Source organism: Felis catus, chromosome F2 (assembly GCF_018350175.1).
Source record: "Felis catus isolate Fca126 chromosome F2, F.catus_Fca126_mat1.0, whole genome shotgun sequence".
NCBI lineage: Eukaryota > Metazoa > Chordata > Mammalia > Carnivora > Felidae > Felis > Felis catus.
In genome coordinates, this window is record NC_058385.1 from 71,786,387 (window position 1) to 71,813,214 (window position 26,828).

Here is a 26,828-nt window from a genome sequence, read left to right on the forward strand (position 1 = left end):
TGTTACAGTGTGAGATGTGTCCCAGATGGAGTGGATATCAGATTCCCAAGATGGAGAAGGGTTCGCTTGGGACTTTCACGAATATTAAAAGTGAAGAAGAAAAAAAGTGAAATGAAATACACGCATTGTAATATCCTGTCAACTGAAAGGGATGTTGCCTTTTTGAGGGACAGTTCAGGAAATTACCAAAACCTGTGGGTGTGGCCTTCCTAGTCATACAATCTTCCCTTCCTATAGGCTCACCTAATCCTGTAAATCCACAGGGAGCAATCAGCGAGAGAATGGGTTTGGGGAAAGTTGTTTTTGTCCTCTTTGAAAGTCTCCTTTTAATTTATCTTTAAAATAAAGACTGTTGTAAGACTGGAATACTTAATATATGCATAGTGCCTGACAGATGGGAGGTGTTTAAAAAATTCCTGTTGTACAGAGCTCCACATCTAGGCAGTTCAGAGGCGCTCCCCCAGGCCCTGGCACTTGAACCTATCCCTCTTCCTGAAAGGTTTTTACCTTTCTTGTTGACTCACAGTGATACTTTGTATACAGCACATTTAAGACAGAAAATGAGCCAAAAACTTGTTCCACCCACAATGACTGTGAATCCATGAATCAAAACTCATTCAGCCAGTTCTGTTAATAAGAAAAGGGCAGGGTTTCTGCTAGGACAGCCCAGCAGGTACATAATCAGCTATATAACCTGATGAGATGGGATTGAAAGCTAAGATTTTGTGGTCCAGAGTTAAGCTCCAGACCTGGTCTCCTGAAAAAGAGGGCCTGTCATATGCTGATTTTTCTGGGATACTGCACTGGAAATTGAGGCAGCACCTATTGGTGGGGAAACACACACACACACACACGCGCACACACACACACACACACACACACACACACACACACACACACTGCTTGACATCAGAAGACCCGAAGATTGGAAGGAACCCAACTCAACTAGAATCTTTCTCTGCAGGACCAGACAATACACAATCTGGTAAGTTCTAATTGAGGATCAGGAGATGAATAAGAAGAGAAGATTAGTATGGTCACAGACAGAAATGTTCAGGATGAAAACTGAATAGAATAAATACAAGGCTTTGTTTTGTTTTTAGCATAATTTGACCCCAAAAGAAGGTAGCACTTCTTCCCAAAGTTCTCCTTAATAAAGGAGAATTTCTGACAACAACATGCCAGCGTGGAAGGCCAGGGATGTATCTCTGATGCACCTGTATCCAGGTCCATTTTCCAAAAATCTTCTGTTCCCATTACTTTCTGTCGTACACTGATCTCTTCCATGGCCCACACTAGACGGAACTGAAAGTCACATCAAGGATTTTATAGAAACTGTTGAAAATTCTGTTTCTAGTCAACCAATAAATATTTAATAAGTATTCAATAAATATTCAAAAACCAAATTCTGTACAACTGAGAAACCCCATTCTTATTTGCCTCTTTGGCCTGCAAAATGCACTTTACATTTTCCCCTTTTCCACCTATTAAATATTCATTCACGGCTTCATCTATAGTATGCTGGTTTCAATTTCCACCTATACACAGATAACTCATTTACATCTCTGGGGCAGGTCTAAGCTCTAAGCTCCAAACTATAGAACTATCTGGGGGTGGCTGGTTCTTCCAAGGTTTGTTTCTTTTTTTTTAACATTTATTTATTTTTGAGAGACAAAGCCCGAGCAGAGGAGGGGCAGAGAGAGAGGGAGACACAGAATCCGAAGCAGGCTCCAGGCTCTGAGCTGTCAGCACAGAGCCCGACACAGGGCTCGAACCCACGAACTATGAGATCATGACCTGAGCCGAAGTCGGACGCTTAACCGACTGAGACACCCAGGAGCCCCTTTATGAATCTTTTTTATCCTTTTTTTCAGCTTTACTGAAAAAATTTGTAATTGACAAGTAAATATTGTATATGTTTAAGGCACACAACTTGATATTTTGACATACATTGTGAAATGATTTCCACAATCTATGCATATTCGTCACCTGACATAATTCCCTTTCTGTGTGTGTGGTGAGCGCACTTAAGATCTATCCTGTTAGCATAGTTCAAGTATACAATATTGTTAACTATAGTCACCATGCTGTGCGTTAGATCTCCAGGATTTTTTCTAACAAAAACTTTGAACCTTTAGACTGACATCACCCCCCCTTCCTCCTTCCTCTAGCCCCTGTCCACCACCATCATACTCTCTGCTTCTATAAGTACGCCTGTCTTAGATTTCATATATAAGTGAGATTCTGCAGTATTCGTTTTTCTGTGTGTTTTCTTACTTCGCGTGTTATTCAGATCATCCATGTTGTTGCAAATAGCAGAATTTTGGGGGCTTTAAAGCTAAAAAATACTCCATTTGTGTGTGTGTATGTAAATCTCACGTCTTCATTCATTCAACCACTGACGGACATTTAGGTTGTTTCTAGATCTTGGCTATTGTGTATAATGCTGCAGTAAATGTGGGAATGCAGATAGCTCTTTGAAATACTGTTTCATTTCCTTTGGATATATGCCCATAAGTGGGATTGCTGGATTTTTAAGGTAGTTCTATTTTTAAGTTTTTGAGGAACTTTCGTACTGTCTTTCATAATGTCTTTCCTAGTTTACCTTCCCACCAACAGTATGCAAGAATTCCAATTTCTCCATATATATACAACCCACACTTGTTAATTTTTGTCTTTTTGATAACAGCCGTTCTACCAGGTGTGAGATATTTTATTGTGCTTTTGATTTTTATATCCCTGCTGATTAGTGATCTTAAGCACTTTTTCATATACTTGTTGGACATTTGTATGCCTTCTTTGAAGAAATGTCTACTCAGGTCCTTTGCCCATTTTAAATTTTTTAATGTCCATTCATTTTTGAGAGAGACAGAGAGACAGGGAAAGACAGTGTGAGTGGGGGAGCGGCAGAGAGAGAGACACACACAAAATCTGAAGCAGGCTCCAGGCTCTGAACTGTCAGCACAGAGGCCGATGTGGGGCTCGAACCCACAAACCGTGAGATCATGATCTGAGCCAAAGTCTGACACTTACCTGACTGAGCCAGCCAGGCGCTCCCCTTTGCCCATTTTTTTAATTGACTTCTTTGGTTTTTGCTATTGAGTTGTGTGAATTCTTTACATATTTTCAATATTGACCCTTTACCAGACAGATGATTTGCAAATATTTTCTCCCACTGTATAGGTTTCCTTTTCACTCTTTTGGTTTGTTTCCTTTGCTATGCAAAAGCCTTTCATAGTTCAGGGCAATCCCACTTCTTTTGCTTTTGTTGTCTGTGCTTTTGGTGTCCTATCTGTGAGACCAGTGCCAAGACCAATCTCCTGGAGCTTTTCCCCTATCTTTTCTTCTAGTAACTTTGGAGTTTCAGGTCTTATATTTAGGTCTTTAATCCAGTTTGAGTTGACTTTTGTGAATAGTGTAAGGTTGAGGGTCCAATTCCATTCTTTTGCACGGGCATATCCAGTTTTACCAGCACCATTTGTTGAAGCGACTACTGTTGAAGAGGCTATCCTTTCCCGATTGGGTATTCTTGGCACTCTTGTTGACTTTCAGTTGACCATAAGTTTATTATAAGGTGTGACTCTATCTGTTCCTTTGGCCTTTATGCCTGTTTTTATTGCAGTACTATATTGCCTTGATTACTACAACCTTGTATTTGAAATCAGAAAGTGTGATACCTCCAACTTTGTTCTTTCTCAACATTGCTTTGGCAATTTGGGGAAGGTTGTGGTTCCATGCAAATTTTAGAATTTTTTTTTTCTGTAAAGAATAGCATTGAGACTTTGATAGGCATTGCACTGAATTTGTGGATCACTTTGGGTTGTATAGAAATTTTAACAATTTGAAGTCTTCTGATCCATGAACATGGGATGTCTTTCCACTTGTTTGTCTTAATTCCTTCAATCAATATTTTGTAGTTTTCTGTACCTAAGTCTTTCAGCACCTTAGTTAAGTTTATTCCCAAGTATTTCATTCTTTTTGGTGCAATGTAAGTGGGACTGTTTTCCTAATTTCCATTTCAGATAGTATGTTGTTAGATATACAACTGTTATTTGTATGTTGATTTTGTATCCTACAACTTTACTGAATTCGATTATTAGTTCTAACAGGTTTTTAAATGGGGTCTCCAGAGTTTTCTGTTTATAAGATCTTATCATCTGCAAACAGGGACCATTTTAAATTTTTTTCTGATTTGTGTACTTTAAATTTCTTTCTCTTGCCTAATTGCTCTGGTTAGGACTTCCAGGACTATTATGAATAAAGCGACATCCTTGTCTTGTTCCTGATCTTAGAAAAATAACTTTCAATCTTGAACACTGAATATGATGTTAGCTATGGACTTGTCAAATAATACCTTTATTATGTTGAGGTACATTCCTTTTATAGCTTATTGAGAGTTTTTATCATGAACGGGTATTGAATTTTGTCAAATATTTCTTTTGCATCTATTGAGAGGACTATGTGATTTTCATCTTTTATTCTGTTAATGTGGTTTCTCACATTAATTGGTTTTTGTATTATTTTGTTGAGTCATCCTTGCACCCCAAGGATAAATCCCACTTGGGCATGGTGTATATGCTGTTTTATTCAGTTAGCTAGTATTTTGTTGAACATTTTTACATCTATATTCATCAGGGATATTGACCTGTGGTTTTCTTTTCGTGTAGTTTCTTTTTCTGGCTTTGGTATCAGGATAATGCAGGCCTTATAAAATTAGTCTGACACTGTTCCCTCCTCTTCACATTTTTGGAAAAGTTGAGAAGGATTGGCACTAATTCTTCTTCAAATATTTGGTAGAATTTACCACTGAAGAGAACTGGTCCTGGGCCTTTCTTTGTTGAAAAGTTTTTGATTACTATTTCAATCTTCATACTAGCTGTAGGCTTATCCACAAATTTTTATTTGTAACATTCCCATACAATTTATTCTTTAACCTGTGAGTTATTAGGATAAGTGGATTTCTTTCTTTAGTTCCAATAAATTGGGGGTTAAATTACATTTTTATTATTTAAATTTAATGGCATTGTGATAAAAATGTAATCTGAATAATATTGATTCTTCATATTTGTGGATACTTGCTCAATGACATGTGTGAGAGAGTGTGAAAAGAATCAGTTGTCTCTCTGTACAGAGTATACAGAGTTTTATATATGCCCATTCAATCAAATTTGATAATTGCATTGTTCATATCTTCTATGAATATCTCTTATGACATTATATGTGATCCATCAATTACTGACCCATCTAACAACATTTGTTTATATGTTTTGAGGCTTTATTAGGTCCACTCATGTTTTGAGTTATTACATGTTCTTGTTATTATAAAGTGATCCCATTCTACCCTAATAATGTTTACTGAGTCGAATCTATTTTGTCTGATATGGATATGTCCATACAGGTTTTATTTTGGTACTTGCCTGACCTGTATTCTTCTATTCTTTTAGCTTTTATTTACTAATTTTAGTGTTCTAAATTTGTCTCTTTTCTAAAGAGTGTATTTCTGGATTTTGGTTTTTTAAATTGAATCCAACAACTTCTAATTCTTAAGTGAAGAAAAGTTAATCAATTTACACTTACTCCATCTATTGTATATTTTATTTGTACCATTTTATTTGAACTTTCTATTTTCCCTGCCTTTTCTTCCTCTTCTTTATCATTTATTGGAATAGTCATGTTCTCTTTATTTCTTTTCCCCCCCTCTCCTGGTCTAGAAGTTAAATATTCAATTTCTACTCCTTTACTGGTTATCCTTCAATTTTAAAATGCATACCTGATTTGGGGCACCCGGGTGGCTCAGTCAATTAAGTGTCTGACTCTTGATTTTGGCTCAGGTCACGATCTCACAATTCATGAGTTTGAGCCCCACATCAGGCTCTGCATTAATAGTGCAGAGCACGCTTGGGATTCTCTCTCTCCTTTTCCCTCTCTGTCCCTCCCCGCCTTGCTCTCTCATAATAATTTTTTTAATTCATACTTGATTTAACAAAATGTAAAATTGATTTCTTTGATTGACTTCCTTGTCAAAAAAATACAAGGATATTTAATATTTTAATTCTGACTTCCTTTTAAAAATATTATTCTATTTTCTTCTGGCATCAGTTGTTGCAATTGAAAACCCTATTCTCTATATAATAGGCATTCCTTTAAAGATGATTCCCCTCCTGTTGGTGGAAATTTTTAAGCTCTTCTTGTTGTCCTTACTATTTCACAATCTTATTCATATTTGATTACCTGGGGGGGGGGGGGGTGCCTGGGTGTCTCAGTCAGTTAAGTGTCTGACTTCGGCCCAGGTCATGATCTCATAGTTTGTGAGTTCAAGCCCTGCGTCAGGCTCTGTGCTGACAGCTTGGAGCCTGGAGCCTGCTTTGGATTCTGTGTCTCCCTCTCTCTCTCTCTCTCTGCCCCTCCCCAGCTCATGCTCACACTCTGTCTCTATCAAAAATAAGCAAACTTAAAAAACAAATTAAAAAAAAAATATTTGATTACCTGTGGGTTTGACTCATCTTGTCTATTGTATCTTGACTCTTGCCTTAATCCCATTTTTCTATTTTCTCATATATATGCACATCTGCCACATATATGCGTGTGTGTGTATACACACACACACAAACACACACGCATAAACAGATATGTGTATATACATATATGCATATATATGTGTGTTTTACTTTATCATCATGTCCTCCATGCATCTTAGTATCTCTATACTATTTTCTATCTGTTTATAGTTCTCTGGTGAATTAGGATTAAGTTCCTAAAATCCACCTTACAGTTCACTAATTCTCACTTAAGCTAGGTCTAGAACTGCTTATCTAATTCACTGAGCTCATATCTACAACTATATTTCACCTTAAAGCTTCCTTTTTAATCTTTTTTCCCAATCTGCCTGGTCACTTTATGCTACTTTGTTCTTTTCTCATGTTTTTTTTTTATTTATGCTTTTAATATGTCACACACTTCTCTTATAGTCTCTACCTGATTCCTCAACTTTATGGCTTCTATAGATCTACTCCTGATGTACGTTGTGTCTGATGAGCCTCACTGAGGGTGACCTGCTTCCACATGTGCTTTGTATTTTTGGATGGTGAGGTGACCTCACACAGGGCATTGTCTGCATCTCCTGGGTGGCTGTGTTGAATCTATTTTACCCCAAAGAGATTTTACTATTGATCTGCCAGAGTTACATCCAGCCAGACACTCATTTTTACATTAATCCTACCTCCGCTTACAATTCTGCATTTGTCAAACTTTGTTTCACTCTTAGAAAAATGACCAAAGATGCCAAATAACCTCTAAAGAACAGCATAGTCTGGCTGCTACATACTTCCTGAGCCTCGTCTCCCACCCTTCCCACCACTCATTCCACTCCAGCCATACTGGTTTCTGTCCATCCCTGGAATGGACCAAACAGTCTCCCATCACAAGGCCTTTGTACATGCTCTTTATTCTACTGAGGGAATTGGGTTTCCTCCCCTCTTATTTTGGCTCACTTCTACTCACCTAATACCTCAGTTGATAATCACTCCCTTAAGAAAGACTTCCCTGATCCCCCAACTGTCCTGACCAAAGAACAAAGAAAACCTATCACAGGTTCTGAGAGCATCAGATGCCTCTCTTTTATGGGACTAATGATTTACACATGTACATGTATTTACTAGTGAAATCATCTGGTAAATAACTGTCTTTCTCACTAGGCTGCAAGCCCCAAGAGATCAGAGACCATTCCTACTTTTGTTCACCATGGTATTGCCAATTCCCGGCACAGGGCCTAGTCTGTCATAGGCGCTTGTTAAAATTCTGCTGAATTAATGAGTAAATAAATGAATGAACAGGTCAATTTATAGAGGATCACTTTCCCTAGTAATCATCTCTCTCCTCTTGAGCACTGGTCTTTGTTTCTTGTACAATTGCTGGTGGAGATCCTGTGTTTAGTGTCTGTGCCGACACTGAAAATATTTAGGAAGCATGAGAGCATCATCCAGGGTGATGACTACCCATGCAAACTCCTCACACTTAGCAGAAGGATTGACTTTCTTATTTTACTAGTGATTCATAGTCCACCCAGCACAACGAGGCCGGCTTCTGGGTTTATTATTTTGCCATCTCAGCCCACTCTCATGAAGGTGATTCTCTTGTCCTATTTCAGTCACAGTAAGATTGTATAGAATTTTCAGAGGCATGAGTTTTGCAGCACTGAGCTTAGGCAATTCACAGACACATAAAGCCCTTCTCTACAATTTCTCTACACAAATTGTACAGTTTGGCTGGCTTCATCTTAACCACAGAGGCATAAGAACGTGTATCTGTTTGCCCTTTGGAGGGGAAATTCTTCTCTTTGCCACTTCCATCACCTGAACCAGGTGCTTGTTTATTTCCCCCTGATTCTGCTAAGGTCTCATGGCCTAGATATCTTATCGCTATCCTCCAAAGATCACCTGCTAGATACATATTTGCCTAAGAAGGACTTAAGGCCCATGCCAGCTAAAGCACATATTTGTGTACATGCACATGTGCGTACATGACAAAGGCCTAAATCTCTGGGAAGTACTCAAATCATTGTCAACTCTCTCTAAATGACATATTAGAACCCATTTAATCCCTTCTGTAAGAGCAGAAGGAGCATAAAAAGAATCCAGCTTGTCCTCACAGTTCTCTGAGAGCACAATGAGTGACACATGTACATGTAATTGATTCTCTGGATCCCCGAACCGGCCCCCCTTTATTTCCCAGGACCCATGTTTCCTCCACGTTGCCTTGCTTCCCCAACTTCTTCCCCTCGTTCTCTTGGTCGTCTCCCTGTCTGACAAACAGAAGTCATTTGCTGATGTATACATGGCACCGTCCCAAATCATTCTGAGCCTCAGAGCCTTGAGCAGCCACAGGGGCCACCTAGCCACACCACTCTTTTGGTAGATGTTGGCTCTACCTTCAGCACAGACGGGGATCGGATCCCATCTCACTGCTCCTGTGCCAGCACCCTGGCCCCATCCACCGTCAGCTGTCACTCAGGTCACTGCGGTCCCTCCTCGCTAGCCCCCCGACTAGCGCTCTCACTGCCTCACTGCGTCTGTGGGCAACAGCAACACAGGCGCCTTTTCAAAAGAGGAGTCCCATCTGTCACTCCGACAGCTTTCAACCCCACCTCAAGGACAAACGACGTCGTAATAAAGACCAGCAAGGGCCTGCCCCAACTCCCCCTCCCTTTCTGATAAGTCTCTCACGTCCTGCACCTGTTCTCCTGCCACGTATCTTCCTGTCGGACTTCGCTCTTGCTCATTCCTCTGCCTGAAACCCTTTTTCCCAAATAGCCACGTCGTTCCCTCCTCCCCACCTTGTTCCAGCTCAAGTCTTTGTTCACAGGTCACTTCCCCGTGAGGCCCTCACTCTCTGATGGCCAACACGGCCACCACCTCTACCACCACCGTGGATTTGTGCCATATACCTAACCTTCTCTCAGGCCCTTCTGCTGACGATAGCACTGAGCACTTTCTGGGCCTGGAGGGTGCCCTTGGCTTGGGGGTGGGGAGATACACAGGCTTTTCTATTCTAGCCATAAAGAGCAATGAACTTCACAGCAGTGCTTCCCTCCAAAGCCCAGGCTGTGTTTAGAATACCAAAATTGAGAAAGTATGATTTAGTCACTACTCTAAGACCTAAGTTAATCTCACATATATGTCCTCTTCCTTAGGAAAAACATCAAGCTCTGTGACAGCTTACCCACTTTCTTCCCCATCTCCACTGAAATCTGTACTCCCCTTCTATCTGTCCCTAGAAACATGTCCTCCATGTTTGAGAATATCAGTAAGAATTTGGTCAAAGAGCTCGGAGACAAAGACCTGACACCTGTGAAACACCTGCTGAATGCCAACAAATTCCGTCAGTTTGCAATTTTACGGAAGAAAAAGAAGACTCTCTCACAGTTCTGGGAACTACCTGATATTCCAGTAGAATACACCCTCATGGACATCCTGGAGCCAAGTTCTTCAGTCCCAGGTATTGCCAACAAGGGCTGGGAGGCAGGGAGTGAAAACATAGGTGCCCAGACAGGTAGTGCATCATGCAAGAATCCCTGAGACACACACACAGGTAAACGTTAGGAGCAGTTTTGCCGAAAGACACTGGGCAAGAACCTATGACTATTTGAGAATCTACTAATATCTGGACCCAAGCATTTATGAGTTCATTTAATACTTATAGCAGCTTCTTAAGTCAGAAACATTACCCCCAGTTACAGAACAGTGAATTGAAACTTATAAAATAATTTGTTCTAGGTTACGTACCTGGGAACTAGTAAAACGAGAATCCAAACCCAGATCTGTCTGGCTCCACATGCTTAACATTTTCTGCTCCAGCATGCTGCCTCCTGGGGCCAGATGCTGCACCTGCTGCACAGGAAAGATGATGTCATGGGTCTCCTTGACCAGGGCACACATGATGTCACCATGTCTCAGGGTTTGAGATGACATCCCTGTTATCCGACCCTTGGGTTGATTCAAACATTTGTCCTCAGCAGTAATTTACACTTAAAACATTATTTTGTCGGGAATGCAAGCTGGTGCAGCCACTCTGGAAAACAGTCTGGAGGTTCCTCAAAAAACTAAAAACAGAACTACCCTACAACCCAGCAATTGCACTACTAGACATTTATCCAAGGGATACAGGTGTGCTGTTTTGAAGGGACACATGCACCCCCATGTTTATGACAGCACTATCAACAATAGCCAAAGTATGGAAAGAGCCCAAATGCGCATCGATGGGTGAATGGATAAAGAAGATGTGGTATATATATACAATGGAGTATTACTAGGCAATCAGAAAGAATGAAATCTAGCCATTTGCAACGACATGGATGGAACTGGAGGGTATTATGCTAAGTGAAATTAGTCAGAGAAAGACAAAAATCATACGACTTCACTCATATGAGGCCTTTAAGAGACAAAACAGATGAACATAAGGGAAGGGAAAAATAATATAAAAACAGGGAGGGGGGACAAAAGAGAAGAGACTCATAAATATGGAGAACAAACTGAGGGTTACGGGAGGGGTTGTGGGAGGGGGGATGGGCTAAATGGATAAGGGGCACTAAGGAATGTACTCCTGAAATCATTGTTGCACTATATGCTAACTAATTTGGATGTAAATTTTAAAAAATTAAAAATAAGTTAATAAAAAGAAAACAAAAAAACCACATTATTTTGTTAGCTTCTGAAAGATTTCAATAGGTAAGAGGGCTGAAGCAACACAGGACTTGGTCACTCTATCTCCATTCCATTTTCCAACTGTTCCAGAGTAAATTTTTGATTAAACCTGAAGTCCCCTTTTCTGTCCTTAGAAACTGTTATCAAGGGACCATTTATCTTCAGTGACACCATGTTCCGGAAGTACAAGGCTTCTGCAGGTGTGACTGCCATGCTAGAAACGAATGTGTCAGGGGAAGCTACTAAGTGCCATGAAACCTTCCTCCAGTTTCACGCTGTTACCTTCCCACCCCAAAACTGGAAAGACCTTCTAAAGAGGTGAGGCCATGGGAGAGGAAGGACTGGTCAACAGAGCCCCTTGGACTCTCTTTGTGGGCAGACACCTAGCAGGCCTTGCTGCTGAGGCTCTGAATGAAGAAAATTACACCGCAGGCAAGCTATGCTGTTCTTCTTGTTCATTCATTCAGCGAATAATTATTAGTCACTTAATACATATTTATTAAAACAGCAATTACCCATTACTGCGCTATCATGTGCTACCCATCTCTACCCTAAAGCCGCTCATATTTAGTGTGGACAGGCAAAGGGCAGGCAGTGAGGAAGAGCGGGCGATAAAAAATAAAGTATTAATTAACAAAGTATTAATTTATGGGAGACAAAGAATCGGAAACTCTCTGTTGACATGAGGTATGAAGTAGTGTCCTGGGATTTCATTTACCTCCAAACGTATAGGCAAAGGCAGGTATCAAACGATCTCTTAAGAGCTCAACGAAGAACTTAAGTCTTTACTGCCTTCTAAAAACAGTCAACTTCAGGGTGCCTGGGCAGCTCCGTTGGTTACGCGTCTGTCTCTTGGTTTCAGCTCAGATCATTATCTCACAGTTTGTGGGACTGAGCCCCTGGTGGAGCTCTGTGCTGACACCACTGAGCCTGCTTGGGAATCTGTCTCACTCTTCCTCTCTCTCTGCCCCTCCCCAGCTTGCTGGTGCTCTCTCTCTCTAAATAAATAAATAAATTTAAAATAAATAAATAAGTAAAAACAGAAATGCCAACTTAAATAATGTGTTTACAAACCCAACAAATTGTTAAGAAAGCAACAAGTTAAAAATCACAGGCTGCTTAAAGACTAAAAGTTACTTTCACAGGGCATTGGACAATTTCCGTATTCCTGAGTTCTTACAAGGCCCTTATTAACAATAACATTTGCAAAGACTGTTTATGGTGCAAAAGAGTATCTGAGATTCTTTAGCTGCTCAGAAAGAAAAAGAAATTCTCAGTATTTCAGCAAAGAGGCAGTTTCTAGGATACATTTTAATTAGCTAGCTCCAAGTGAAATAAGTAAGCCTGAGGTCAGACCTTTAATGGAAAAAAAAAAAAAAGGCAGTTGGCTATTTCTAATAGAGGGGATGTGGGCATGTCATGTATTCAGCTCCGAAGGCACTTACAGATCACGACGGGAGCTCTGGAGATATGAAACAGGACGAGGTCAAAGAGACGCTGAAGGTGGTCGGTTTAGGTTTCTCTCTGGTGCTAACAGTTGAGCTCAAACCTAAAGAATGAAAGAAGCAAGCAAGAGGAAAAGGGTCTGAATTAGAGCTGAAAGGCCCTGGGACAGGACAGAGCTGGGTGTTTCCAAGAGGAGGGGGAGGCCAGGGAAGCGTAAGCTTCGTCAACAAGGATGAAGGTGATGTAAAGTGAAGGTTGGGAGGTAAGCAGAGTCAGATGACACACTCCTTGGACAAATGGTAAGAAGCCTGCATTTCTCTCCAAGGGCACTGGATGGTCAGTAACCTCCTGCCCTGAAAGGCAAATTTAAGGGTCTCTCAGTATTCCACATGGCTGTCACCAGGGCACCAAGCAGGGTGGGGCCTGGAGCAGAACAGAGTTGAGTCTCAGCACTGCAGACCTTCCACATCTCCCCCAACTTACCTCTTCAAGTCAAGCTCTACCAAGCCCCCTACTAAGGACGGTCGACCCACAAAGCCCATCTGCGCTAGTCATGAAAAATCACCCAGCACCTGCCCTCCTTCATCACACTTTATCCGCCTGCTCCACATGGGCACGTGTGCTGTGTGTACTCAGCTTTGACAACAGGGCCTCCTAAGCACTGGTCTCCATCACCTGGACTCATCTACTTTGAGCCTCTTCTGCTGAGAGCCCCTGGTACTGGAAATGTACAAACTACCCTAACATGACCAATATAATTTTGGAAAATGTAAATGGCTCTTCATAATATGGTATGCATACTGTCATACCATACCCGTCAGAGAATGGGGACCCCCTCCACCGTGCACATCAGAGATGTTCTGTTGCCCTAAGCAACCTAACCTATAAGCCAGTATCTTCCTACCCATGGAGAACTCACCTATCAAATTCCAAATGCTCTGTACCCCATCCAGGGTCTTAGAAGAGTAATCCACAACAAGCCAAGAAGGCCCGCCTTTCCCGGGGGGCCCCTGGGTGGCTCTGTCAGTTAAGCATCTGACACTAGATTCCAGCTCAGATCATGACCTCACGGTCATGGGATCAAGCCCCACGTCAGGCTCTGCACTGACAACGTGGAGCCTGCTTAGGATTCTCTCTCTTCCCCTCTCTCTCTGCCCCTCCCCCACTTGCATGCATGCACTCTCTCAATATAAATTAATAAGCATTTTTAAAAAAAGGCATCCCTTTCCCACTGTGACCTTTCTCTTCCCACCTACCTCAGGAAAGTGTTGGATCAGGAGCTGCTGTTTCTGAGGAAGTGCCGGGGCAGAGATGACAATCTCTATGTGGTGACAGAGGCCGTGGAGCTGATCAACAGCACTGTGCTGCATGACAGCAGCAGTGTGAACGTTTTGGGAAAATGCTTTATCCCCTGGATGACTTCTGTCAAGGTACACGGTTGTCTGAAGTGGGATGGGGACACCAAGAGCACAGCCAGCCCCACCCCACTTCCCAGGGGCTCTGCATCTTATTAGGGCCTGTCTCTGGGGGTTGGAATGAATGGGGTCATTATTTCCCACTTCTCATGTGCCAAGGAATCCTGACTCCGGACCCGAGGGTATACTCTAACATGCTCGTTTTAGTATTTTAATATATGAGGTTATTCAATATCAATAAAATAGAAATAGATTTAATTATTTGCAATTATATTTTGCTTTGGTTAGACGATCGGTTTTGGATACTCTAAAAGTATGATTGTTGGGGCGCCTGGGTGGCTCAGTTGGCTGAGCGTCTGGTTTCAGCTCCGGTCATGATCTCACAGTTCGTGAGTTCAAGCCCTGTGTTGGTCTCTGCACTGCCAGTGTGGAACCTGCTGGGGATTCTTTCTTTCCCTCCCTCTCTCTCTGTTCCTCCCCCACTTACACTCTCTCTCTCCAAATAAATAAACTTAAAAGATATATATGTATGGTTGCTATACTACATACATGTGCAGCTTTATGGCTGGAAGAAACAAGGGGCCACATACAATACAAAACCTCAGCAGTTCAAACATCCTAAATACTGTGATACCCTGAGTACAAAGTGTTCCGTATTAAGATGAAATATCTCCAAGCACATATGATGTATATAACTTACAATCATCACAATTAAAAAAAAAAAAAGTTTAAAACAAAGCAGTTCATCAAATATTTACTCAACATGAACTGTGACTCAGGGACATATAAAGTGTGTGTGTGCGTGTGTTATTATGGACATTTACACAAAATATATTTTATATGTAATTTGTCCTCACTGAAGAGATTTAGGAACCAAAAAAACAAAACAAGACAAAAACAGAGATGTGAGCTAACTTTCACAAGATCTGTGAATTAACCCTAGAGGAGAGCAAGGCGCCACCCAGTGGACAAAGAAGTTTGAAACCAAACTTAACTCCAGTTTGGAGGGTATGTCCACGCCCGGCTGTTTTCACATCAGTTTCGGTGTGCTGACGGGGTTTTGGGAGAACAGGAGAACACCCTGAGGCATTTTGCAGAGGGCGAATGCTCAGCTGTGTGTCTGGCCTATGCCCCAGGTGTTCACAGCAGGTGCCGGTTCTAAGCATGGCTCCTGGGCTGTGATGTTGTTAAACGGTTTGTAGATTCCCAGCTGTGTCAGCGTTTTCCCACACCATTGCTTTGCACTGCACTCTCTTAGTTGACATTGGACTCACCAGGACATTCTTCTCATCAAAGAGTAGGGCTGAATTCTGGAGAAGCCATTTACTCACTAGGCTGCCTGAGGTCATTATTCATGTTTCTGACATAGGGTCCCTCATCCATAAAATTAAAATATAACACCTACACCTACAGGGGTGCCTGGGTGGCTCAGTCAGTTGAGCATCTGACTCTTGATTTCGGTTCAGGTCATGATCTCAGGGTTTGTGGAATCAAGCCCTGTGCTGGGCTCTACACTGACAACACAGAGCCTGCTTGGGATTCTCTCTCTCTCTCTCTCTCTCTCTCTCTCTCTCTCTGTCTCTCCCTCACTTGCTCTCTCTCAAAATAAATAAACTTAAAAGAAAAATCTACTTAAAATATGGGGCACCTGGGTGGCTCAGTCGGTTAAGGGTCCGACTTCGGCTCAGGTCATGATCTCACAGTTCGTGGGTTCGAGCCCCACATCAGGCTCTGTGCTGACAGCTCAAAGCCTGGAGCCTGCTTGGGATTCTGTGTCTCCCTCCCTCTCTGCCCCTCCCCTATTCATGACGTGTCTCGGTCTCTCAAAGATAAATAAACATTAAAAATTAATAAATTTTTAAAAACTACTTAAAATAGAACTCCTACATAAAAGTCCATGATAATACATATGAACAGTCAATCAGGTCTCCAGAACACAGTAATTACTACTCAGTGTGATGGTTAATTTTATGTTGCCAACATGACTGGTCCATGAGGTACACAGTTTTTGGTTCAAGGTTATTCTAGGTGTGCCTGTATGTTTCTGGATGAGATTTGAACGGGTAGACTGGTAAAGCAGATTATCTTCCCCAACGCAGGCAGGCCTCATCCAATCCACTGAAGTTCTGAATGAAACAAAAGGTGGAGAAAGACTTGAGTTCACTCTCTGCCTAAGTATCTTTCAGCTGGGACGCTGCACTGCCATCAGACTCTGACTTGCACTCCTGCTTCTAAGGCCTTTAAATTCGGACTGGAACTATACCATTAGTTCTCCTGGGTCTGTACATCTTGGGATTTTTCTTCTTATGAATTTTTTTAAAGTTTTTATTATTTGAGATTTGAGAGAGCACACGTGTGAGCGGGGGAGGGGCAGAGAGAGAGGGAGAGAGAGAATCTCACCCAGGCTCCCCACAGTCAGTGCAGAGCCGGACATGGGTGGGGCTCAAACACAAACTGTCAGAACATGACCCAAGCCGAAGCCACGAGTTGACACTTAACTGACTGAGCCACCCAGGAACCCCTTAAAAATTTTTTTATGTTTATTTATTTTTGAGACAGACAGAGAGAGAGAGACAGAGCGTGAGTGGGGGAGAGACAGAGGGAGGACACACAGAATCCCAAGCAGGCTCCGCACTGTCAGCACAGAGCCTGACACGGGGCTCAAACTCACGAACCATGAGATCATGACCTGAGCCAAAGCCAGACACTTAGCTGACTGAGCCACCCAGGTGCCCCTGGGACTTTTCAACCTTTATAATTGCATGAACAGATCCCTTACAATAAATCCCTTTAGAAATATAGATATATAGACAGAAAGCTTATTGGTTCTATTTTTCTACAGACTAATATACTCAGTAAAGTTTGTTCAGCTTTTCACTTGATTGTAAGACAGAGTGGCAACTTCTAAGCTCTTTACAGTATGCCAGCACAGAAACCAGAAGTCTAATTTTTTTTTAAATAGGAAAGCCAAAAAATAAAATCAAAGACATTTCCCCCAAAAAAGTAAGCAGAAAAAGAGGAGAATATTAATATTAAAGTTTAGAGGGTTAGTCCAAACATACAACATCTGAAAAACAGGAGTTCCAGAAATAACGGAGACACAATAAAAGAAGGAAGATCATCCAAAAAATAATATAACAAAGGTGAGGAGACCGGAGGAATGTGTTTCCAGGTGAAAGGACCAAACAGGAGGCATAATTTAACGGGTCAACATAAACCACAGAACATAAGTGCGAATTCTCAGGACGCCCGCCTCAAAAAGAAAAGCGTGGGGGCGCCTGGGTGGCTCAGTCGGTTAAGCGTCTGCATTCAGCTCAGGTCATGATCTCATGGTTTGCAAGTTCAAGCACCACATCCAGCTCTCTGCTGTCTGTGCAGAGCTCACTTCAGATCTTCTGTCCCCCTCCCCTCTCTGCCCCTCCCCCACTTGCACCTGCTAAGATAAAAAAATAAAAACTTTAAAACAAAAAAAGAAAATCATGCATATTTCTAAAAAAGGAAAACAAAAGTCATTTTCCAAGGAATTTCAGCTTAGATTTCTATGTCCAGTCAAAATAATGCTCAAGTGTGAGAGTAAAAGAGAGAGGTCTTCGGATATGTACGGTCTCAAAAAATGCATCCCCACAAGAGACAGAGAGGGCACCCAACTGTCCTAGTAATTAACTGCTACAGGAAAGATCTGGAGTGAGGAGAAGGAGTCTCCCCAACAGTAAACAATGGATATTACCTTAGGTATTGGGATGTGAACATTTTACGAGGATGGGGGAAGGAGGAGTGAAGGGTTGGGGAGGGGGAAGAGTAGGAAAATGAAATCCTTATCACCAAAAGGAGAAAGTGACTGGATATACTTAAATCTGGAAAAAAAAATTAAATCATTGCAATATAAACACAAAACCAAGAAACAGGAAGGCAAATACTGGAACAAGAAGGAAAAAGAGCAGCACCTATAAATCAGGATCAAGGGAGGTGAGATGGGGGCGGGGGGTGCTGAGGTCTCTGATCACATGCACGTGGGACCATATCGCTTTCTAGATCCGAGTTTTTTTCTCATTTTTATTTTTTGAATTTACATCCAAATTAGTTAGCATATAGTGCAACAATGATTTCAGGATAGATTCCCTAATGCCCCTTCCCCATTTAGCCCACCCCCCCTCCCACAACCCCTCCAGTAACCCTCTGTTTGTTCTCCATATTTAAGAGTCTCTTATGGGGGCGCCTGGGTGGCTCAGTCGGTTAAGCGGCCGACTTCGGCTCAGGTCATGATCTCGCGGTCCATGAGTTCGGGCCCCACGTCGGGCTCTGTGCTGACAGCTCAGAGCCTAGAGCCTGTTTCAGATTCTGTGTCTCCCTCTCTCTGACCCTCCCCCGTTAATGCTCTGTCTCTCTCTGTCTCAAAAATAAATAAACGTTAAAAAAAAATTTTTTTAAGTCTCTGTTTTGTCCCCCTCCCTGTTTTTATATTTGTTTTGCTTCCCTTCCCTTACGTTCATCTGTTTTGTCTCTTAAAGTCCTCATATGAGTGAAGTCATATGATTTTTGTCTTTCTCTGACTAATTGCACTTAGCATAATACCCTCTAGTTCCAGTTCCATCCACGTAGTTGCAAATGGCAAGGTTTCATTCTTTTTCATGGCTGAGTAATACTTCATGGTATTTATGTACCACATCTTCTTTATCCATTCATCCATCGATGGACATTTGGGCTCTTTCCATACTTTGGTTATTGTTGATAGTGCTGCTATAAACATGGGGGTGCATGTGCCCCTTTGAAACAGCACACCCATATCTGGTGGATAAATGCCTAGTAGTGCAATTGCTGGGTCATAGGGTAGTTCTATTTTTAGTTTTTTGAGGAACCTCCATACTGTTTTCCAGAGTGGCTGCACCAGTCTGCATTCACACCACCAGTGCAAAAATAGATCTATTTGAGTTTTAAGATCACATGTACATGGGACCACATTGCCTGGTTTCTCTCTCCAGGGTCAAGGCCAGGGAGAGGGTCTCAAAGTGAGAGAGAAGATGTTGACTCTGCCAGAGGGCACCGTGATCGCCTATAAGAAGAAGCAGCTGATTTTCGAGAACAATGGCTGGGGTAAGCAGAGGCTGAAAGGGGAAGGTGGGGAGGGGGCGTCCGCTTCTCCGGAGAAGAGAAAGAGAGGGGAAGGGCCAGCAGCTCGCATCCACTTGCTGCTCTGTGCAGCAGGCCGAAAAACACCTCCCCACTGTGGGGGCACACACATCCCACCACCAAAGCCACCTCCCAGCACGGCTGACTGACAGAAACGCTGCTCCGGGAAGATACAGAGATAGTCTCCCGTGTGGACGGGGACGAAGGGGGGTCCGGCGTGGAGGTGTCCTTGGCACCAGGCCAAGGGCAGCCCCAACCCCATCATCTCCATTCATTCCAGTGTCCACTCAAGCCGTTCTCAGCAGCTGGCCTGGGGGAGCCACAGGGCGCTCCCCAGGGTATCCATAACCTCGGGAGAAAGCCCAGGAGATAGCCGCAGGATCCCAAACAAACCAGCAGACACAATGCCCCAGGAACATAAGGCAGGGTTGTATCTACATCTCTCCCTCCCTCACTCTTGGGCCTCAGTGCCCCAGCACACGCACACACTTCGGGTTCTGACTCCACATGGGCAAACCATTTGCATCAAACAGCAGCTATACCCCTGGATGGAATGGTGAGCGCTGGGGACACAACCAGCCTCCCCCAATTTAAGTCCCAGGAAGAGGTGAGCCTGATACAGCTAGGGTCCAGCTCCTCAGGGATCAGGGGATGCCGTTCCCTTCTCCCCTCCACCCCCAGACATGCACGCGCGTGCGCACACACACACACACACACACACTTCTGTCTATAATATCCTCCCTTGAACATCCTGTCTCAGCATTTCTTAGGTGCAGCATGAAATCACCCAGGAAGGGGGCAGGACTGGGAGCAGACAGGTGAGGGAACAGACCTCACGAGAGTAAGACTAAGGGCACCAGAGAGACAATCCTACCCGAAGAAGGACAGACAAAGCCAACTGCCTTTACCTTACAGAGGAAGTTCTCCAGTGTCAGCACAGTGATCAACCCAGGTGCTCATTCAAAAGGCAGGCTCCAGGCTCTGTTCAGAGAGTCTGATTCAGAAGGTAGAATTAGGTCAGGGGCTCTGAGTTTGAGCCAGCATCACAGGTGAATCTGGTGGAGGCGTCCCCTGGCCACACTGAGAAAAGCTGCCAGGCTGGGTGTGGAGGAGGAAGCCTGGGGGCTGCGGGCAGGGGCTGGGAACCGGTCCAGCAGGATTAACCTCAGCTCTCCTGGCCTGGCTTCTTCCCACCCAGATATCCTCATCTCAGATGATGACACGCAGAAAACCTTTCCAGAAGGTGAGTTTCAGAGCTGGACAGGTTCTCTGCCTAGACGCAGGCCCTGCTGAGCACTGACCCCCTTCGGATGCTAGTAAGGGCTCAGCCCCCACAGACCCACAGGGAAACCTTTCCAGCCAAGCGTCTCCATCACCTCCTCCTCTCCCCTGCCTTTGACCTTGGCACCGGCCCCTGGCCACAGTTCCCCTTTGAACTGTGAGGTGAGGTTGTGGGTGTGCTGCCTAAGGTCTCCATATGCCTAGGCTCTGAATCAACTGAAGGAGTGAAAAGAGGTAAGAAATCTGGGGGAGGAGGAGGAGAAAGCTGGAAAGAGGAGGGAGAGGTTGGGAGGAGGAAGGGGAGAATGGAGACTAAGGCTTTGTGAATGAGCACTTCTCTTTCTCTTTCCAGAGAGAATGCTACAAAAGATGATGACATCAAGTGAGTGGATGATTTTATTTTATTTTAATTTTTTTTTCAACGTTTATTTATTTTTGGGACAGAGAGAGACAGAGCATGAACGGGGGAGGGGCAGAGAGAGAGGGAGACACAGAATCGGAAACAGGCTCCAGGCTCTGAGCCATCAGCCCAGAGCCTGACGCGGGGCTCGAACTCACGGACCGCGAGATCGTGACCTGGCTGAAGTCGGACGCTTAACCGACTGCGCCACCCAGGCGCCCCGAGTGGGTGATTTTAGAGACAGGAAGGTGGGACTTGATCCCTCCATGAGGCCACTTTGCACAAACGCCCCACACAGTTGCCTCTGCTGTCCATGCCTGAGGCAGGAGGATCTGACCTCTGGGCAAAGGGCAGGAATAGATGGAAAGGAGCTGGGGGTGGGGGGGAGGCAGGGAGCAGAAGGCCAGAGAAACCAAATGTCTTCAGAAGCTAACTCTTGGTGGGGGTATAATTTCTCTTTTAGTTGCTGTGAACAATGGTCCCCTGTACACAATGAGTGTATCTGATGTAAGGAAGCCTCTGGATCTTGTGCTGCACTCACCTGGTAAGCAGGGCAGATTTCCCCGGCCTTTGCCACCACTGCCCTAGGGACTGGCTCTAGTTTTTGTGGAATAGGAAGGATCCAGGAAGGCCAGGACGTGGAGGGATCCATCCGAATTGGGGCAGAAAGAGGTCTAGCAAGAGGGCAGAGGTGATGAGAGGCCAGAACCCTCCCAAGTGTCTCAAAAAGCAAATTTGAGCATGAGAAAAGAGATGATTCCTTGTGATTCTCTTTCCAGGAAGAATACAGAGAGTCCTTTGGCAAGGTGAGTGTTTATTAAGAGGGAATCCAGGGCCTCCAGGGTAGGGAATTGCAGAGCTGAGAGCCCTGACTGGAGTTTCCATGCAACCCAGAAAACTGAGGTCTACTTCCAAACTTACACTTTGGTCAGCTCCACTGATTCATTCCTTCGTTTGTTTGGGCATACCTGCAACAAACTTTTATTAAGAACTTACTGGGCAACAGGCATTATTCTAAGTACTAGGGATACAGCAGTGAACCAAACAGAAATGCCTGTGTCACTGCACGTCCGTTCTAGTGACCTCTCACTCAGCAGATCATCTTGAGTGCACCCACAGTCTCCTCAAGCAGAGAGCCCCCAAATCCATTCCTTGGTTAATTCCATATGGATATAGATGATACAAGTAGAATTACATTATAAGAAGGATGGCTCAAGTCTTCTACCTGGTACTACTCCAAGCATTTTATATACATAAACTCATTTAATCCCTCATAACATCCCCATTTAACAAACGTAGAAACTGAGCCAAGAGCTCAGATCCTCATCTCTAAGAGCCCAACCACAGAATCCACGCTATTTTAGACATGTCCCAGAAATAAGCGCCTGGTCATTTTCTTCTACTTCCCATGACCCCTTTCCAGAATCTCCATCTCTGCTCCCTGCATTCTGCTCCCCTCATTTCATAGCACTAGGATTGTCTGTTTTCTAGTCTATTATTTCTATCCTGTTCCCAGAGCTCAAACATGGCATTCATAGAGATGCTTTGGGTTGATAAAAGAGCTCATATTTGATGGGGAGGGGCTTATCATCCCAGGAATGTTATAATCAAAGAATTATACCCATTTTTGGTTTGATGCTGACGCCTGAGGGCAGATTTCAAGCAACTACATGAGGAGATTTTCCAGGAAATGGAGGCCTTGGCCCAGCTCTCAAAGGACACTCAGGATTCTATATTCCATACTATCCTGAACATGCTTGGGAACCGAGAGGCTCTGCAGGACCTCACGGACACGGTGAGGAGTTCCTAAAACTACCTAGGGCTGATCAAAGTGGTAAAAGGGGCAGGTTTAGGAAATATGGCTATCAAGATACACAGGGGAGGAGGGATGGGGCAATGCCAGGGGAAAGAGTAGGCTGTCAGCAATCTGGGACACTGGCCCCAGGCACAATGACAAGGCCAGGGGCCAAATATTGGGGCTGCTAGGAATCCCCTGGGACAGGTAAAGAGCCCTGACCCTCCCACCTTGGTTGATCACTTACAGACTTAAAAGACACAGGCAAAATTATATACCACTAGTAGTTGTAGCAGTAATATCTTATTACTAATAATGTGGGTCTCCTATAGCTGGATGGGAGCCCCTTAGATCTTTTGGATGACTTTGGGGGCACAATCCTAAATGAGATGCAACCGGACACAAGAGACCTATGGATCCAGGCAAGATTCCACATCATCTACCTCCTTGAAGTCATAATGGGTAAGAATGATCTGGGGGGAAATGTAGGAAAGTCACAAGTTTGGCCTTCAGACCTCGTGAAAGCTATGGGTTAGACGCCATCTCTCCAAAACCCTTCAAATATCATGATCTTCATCCTCACATATCCCCTCTCTGAAATGTCCAGAGGGTTTAGTGAGATAAATTTGCCACGTGAACAGAGAAACAGTCTGAGGTCTAGAAAGTGACCAGCCCAAGTTCATCCAACAGATCATTATGGGTGGAAGATTCCAGGCTCCAGCCTCAGGATCCCATCCTCTGGACCACATTATGTAGCATTCTGGAGGCATTCCAAGAGTAGAAGGAGGACTTTCCAGTAAAGTGAACTTGACCTTCAAAGTCCAATGGGTGATTCCTCTGCCTCAGAGTTCCCCTCTCATAGGGTCTCCCAGCTCACAGTGGGGAGAGGAAAATCTAACCCTTCATCACTTTCTTTCCCCAAATGTCCCCCTGTTCCCAGTGTTGAGTGACACCCAACATGATCTGCTGGCCCAGTCCATGGAAAAGAGGATCCTGCTCCAGCAGCAGAAGCTGGTGAGATATTCTCAGGGGCTAGTGTCCAGGGAAGAGGGGGAAAGAACCAGAGTTAAGAATGAATCTGAGGAAGAAGAGATGACGCAGGTTTCTGCCAGGGAGACAGGATCCTGCTCTGGCAACTGGGAAATCCCTGGCTGCATCTCCCTCTGGGCAACAGGCCCAGTGGGTATGAATCTATCAGGAGGGTCTCTGTTTCCATGGCAACCCCTGCTGAGAGCCCCCACGGTTCTAAAATAGCCATATAAGAACCCAGGTTTGGGAACCCAGAGTCCCTGAGTCATATCCCCGCTTTATATACACAGTTACCATTTGGGAATCGCTCTTCTCTCTCCACATACACATATTTAAGGATATATGTGTGTATAGACATATGCATATACATACACACACACTGCATACGTGTATGGATATACACACACATCTAATTCCAAATGCCACTATTCTGCAAGGGAAATGTTAATAAACTCATTTAGCAGCTGAGGAATCAATGCTCAGTGATTTCCAATAATGTATCCACAATTACACTGACCACAGGGCATGACCAGGACATGACTCTGGGCCCTCTTGACTCCAAAGCTTTTGTCCCTTTCAGTTACCCTGCATGACCCTCTTGGGACAAATTTTCTCTTCCCGACCTCAAATGCTGACGTGTAACATCTGATACTGGTTATTCTAGGTAAGGAGCATCCTGGAGCCCAACTTCAAATACTGCTGGGACATCCCCTTTACCCTCAAACCCGAGCTCCTTGCCCCACTCCAGGGTGAGGATTTGGCCATCACCTATGGCCTCCTGGAGGAGTGTGGGCTGAAAATGGAACTGAATAGCCCCAGGTCAACCTGGGATCTGGAAACCAAGCAGCCCCTGTCTGCCCTGTATGGGACCCTGTCGTTGCTGCAGCAGCTGACAGGCAGTCCAGAGAGGCCTGGCCCCACTCCAGTCTATGCTGAGAGTGTCCCTGATGAGCTCGGGGGGGTCTAGGGCCACCACGTCTGCCGTTCTAGGCAGGATGGAGCCAGGGATCGGTGGAAACTTGAGAGAATGTTCTGAGGTGATAGAAATATCTGTATCTTGATAAAGGTTTATGCAATTGTCAAAACTCATCGAATAGTATCTAAAGATGTGAGCCTGGGTGGTTCATTGGATGAGCATCCAACTTTAGCTCACGTCATGATTTCACAGTTTGTGAGTTTAAGCCCTGCTATGGGCTCTGTGCTGTCAGAGCCTGCTTGGGATCCTTTGTACCCCTCTCTCTCTGCCCCTCTCCTGCTCATGCTCTCTCAAAAATAAATAAACATTAAAAAAAAATGTGAGCATTTCACTATATATAAATGCTACTCCAAAACAATGTAAAAATATATTTGCTCTAGTTAACAATATGCATTCTGAATTGTTTGGGGTGACGCTAACTGATATCTGTAACTCACTTTGAAATGCATCAAAAAATAAAATAATGAACAGAGAGACAGATCATCACCAAGATTAGATGGTAAAATGTTAAAAATGAGAGGGTTTTTTTCCATTCTTAAAACATTTTCTTATGTCCAGAATTGCTTCAAAAAATTAACTCCCCAAAATTTATACCTCTGAATTGATCATTATGTGTGACTTTTCCAAATTATGCTTTTTGAGCTATTTTTAAAGGAACATTGAGGGACGCCTGGGTGGCTCAGTTGGTTAAGCGTCCGACTTCAGCTCAGGTCATGATCTCACGGTCCGTGAGTTCGAGCCCCGCGTCAGGCTCTGTGCTGACAGCTCAGAGCTTGGAGCCTGTTTCAGATTCTGTGTCTCCCTCTCTCTGACCCTCCCCCGTTCATGCTCTGTCTCTCTCTGTCTCAAAAATAAATAAACGTTAAAAAAAAATTTTTTTTAAATAAAGGAACACTGAGAGAACAAAAAAAAATAAAGGTCTTAGAAATTAAAACGATTATGACATAAATAAAAACTCCATAGAAAAGATCAGAAGGTAAAGTTGAGGAACTTTCCCAAAAAGTAGGGTAAAAAGTCATAAGATGAAAAATAAGAGAAAAAATAAGAAACATAGAAGAGCAGTTTAGGAAGCCTAAGAGCCAGATAAAACAAGCTCCCGCCACCAAAAAAAAAAAAAAAAGAGAGCGAGAGGACGCACGCACACACACACACACACACACACACACACACACACATACACACACACACAAATGGAAAGGAGATCATCAACAAAATAAATCAACAAAATCTCCCATAACCAGGATAGGAATTTCTGGATTTAAAGAGCCAATCATGAGGTGCCTGGGTGGTTCAGCTGGTTAATTAAGCGTGCGACTTCAGCTCAGGTCATGATCTTGCGGTTTGTGAGTTCGAGCCCTGCATCTGGGTCTGTGCTGACAGCTCAGAGCTGGAGCCTGCTTTGGATTCTGTCTCCCTCTCTCTCTGCCCCTCCCCCACTGGTGCTCTGTCTCTCAAAAATGAATAAATGTAAAAAAAAATTTTTAAAGAGCCTATCATGTACCTGACACAAATGGATGAAAATGGGCCCATACCAAAACACCTTTTTGTGAAGTTTCAGAACATGCAGAACAAAGTAAAAACCCAGGAAAAAGAACAAAGTTCATTTACAAAATGAGTGACTTTACCCAATTTTTTTTTAATGCTTATTTATTTTGAGAGGGAGAACACAAGCAGGGGAGGGGCAGAGAGAGATGACGGGGACACAGGATCTGAAACGGGTTCTACGCTGACAGCAGAGAGCCCAATGTGAGGCTCGAACTCGAAAACTGAGAGATCATGACCTGAGCTGAAGTCAGAGACTTAACTGACTCCAAATATAAGAATGCCTTTAAACTACAGCCAAACAGCAAGTTAGACACAATGAAGCAAAGACTTCCGACATTTCGATGTAAAATTATTTCCAACTAGAAGTCTACATCAAGTTTGAAGGTAGAATAAGGCATTTTCAGACAAAGATTTTTAAAATTACTGACTATGTTCTATTTTCAAGAAAATATAAGAGGACATGATACAGTAAAATGAAAGAGACCCAGGAGGAAGATGTTGGCTACAGGGAAAAGAAGATTTAGTTGTAGAATAGAGACAGGGGGATTCCCAGGATGGCAGTATTGGGGCCAGAGGACAATAGTCTCCATCTGAGCAGATAAGGATGCCTCTGGGA

General features: G+C 43.6%; 1 protein-coding gene and 2 long non-coding RNA genes across 19 annotated transcripts in view; 1 reads left to right on the plus strand and 2 right to left on the minus strand.

Moving 5' to 3' along the window:
* The window catches only part of LOC111558539, a 160,773-nt gene that overhangs the window by 120,040 nt on the left and 13,905 nt on the right, over window positions 1-26,828 (minus strand). For 16 of the 17 annotated variants that reach the window (XR_006592220.1, XR_006592223.1, XR_006592232.1 and 13 more), the window contains exons 4-6: window positions 12,644-12,747; window positions 10,281-10,385; window positions 9,934-10,069 (exon numbers count right to left, since the gene is read on the minus strand). This is a non-coding gene — a long non-coding RNA (uncharacterized LOC111558539). The remainder of the gene's footprint in view (window positions 1-9,933; window positions 10,070-10,280; window positions 10,386-12,643; window positions 12,748-26,828) is intronic. The other variant, XR_006592224.1, reaches the window with a different exon arrangement.
* GSDMC (gasdermin C) lies at window positions 846-24,924 on the plus strand. The gene is made up of 13 exons (XM_019823124.2): window positions 846-985; window positions 9,773-9,993; window positions 11,333-11,516; window positions 13,906-14,074; window positions 19,039-19,150; window positions 20,385-20,429; window positions 20,820-20,849; window positions 21,331-21,411; window positions 21,647-21,673; window positions 22,523-22,662; window positions 22,995-23,124; window positions 23,603-23,676; window positions 24,356-24,924. Exons 2-13 carry the CDS (start codon window positions 9,777-9,779, stop codon window positions 24,656-24,658), a joined length of 1,512 nt encoding a protein of 503 aa, XP_019678683.1. The 5' UTR covers window positions 846-985; window positions 9,773-9,776; the 3' UTR covers window positions 24,659-24,924.
* LOC123383028 lies at window positions 16,016-20,905 on the minus strand. The gene is made up of 2 exons (XR_006592236.1): window positions 20,095-20,905; window positions 16,016-16,185 (listed from the first exon to the last, which is right to left on the minus strand). It is a non-coding gene; the product is annotated as an uncharacterized LOC123383028 (long non-coding RNA).

Bases quoted from the DNA above. Each gene is read 5' to 3' on its own strand.
- GSDMC (XM_019823124.2), top strand. From the start codon at position 9,777: ATGTCCTCCATGTTTGAGAATATCAGTAAGAATTTGGTCAAAGAGCTC. The intron at 21,674-22,522 runs GTGAGTGTTTAT...GCCTGAGGGCAG, and splicing joins ACAGAGAGTCCTTTGGCAAG to ATTTCAAGCAACTACATGAG. The intron at 22,663-22,994 runs GTGAGGAGTTCC...GGTCTCCTATAG, and splicing joins TGCAGGACCTCACGGACACG to CTGGATGGGAGCCCCTTAGA.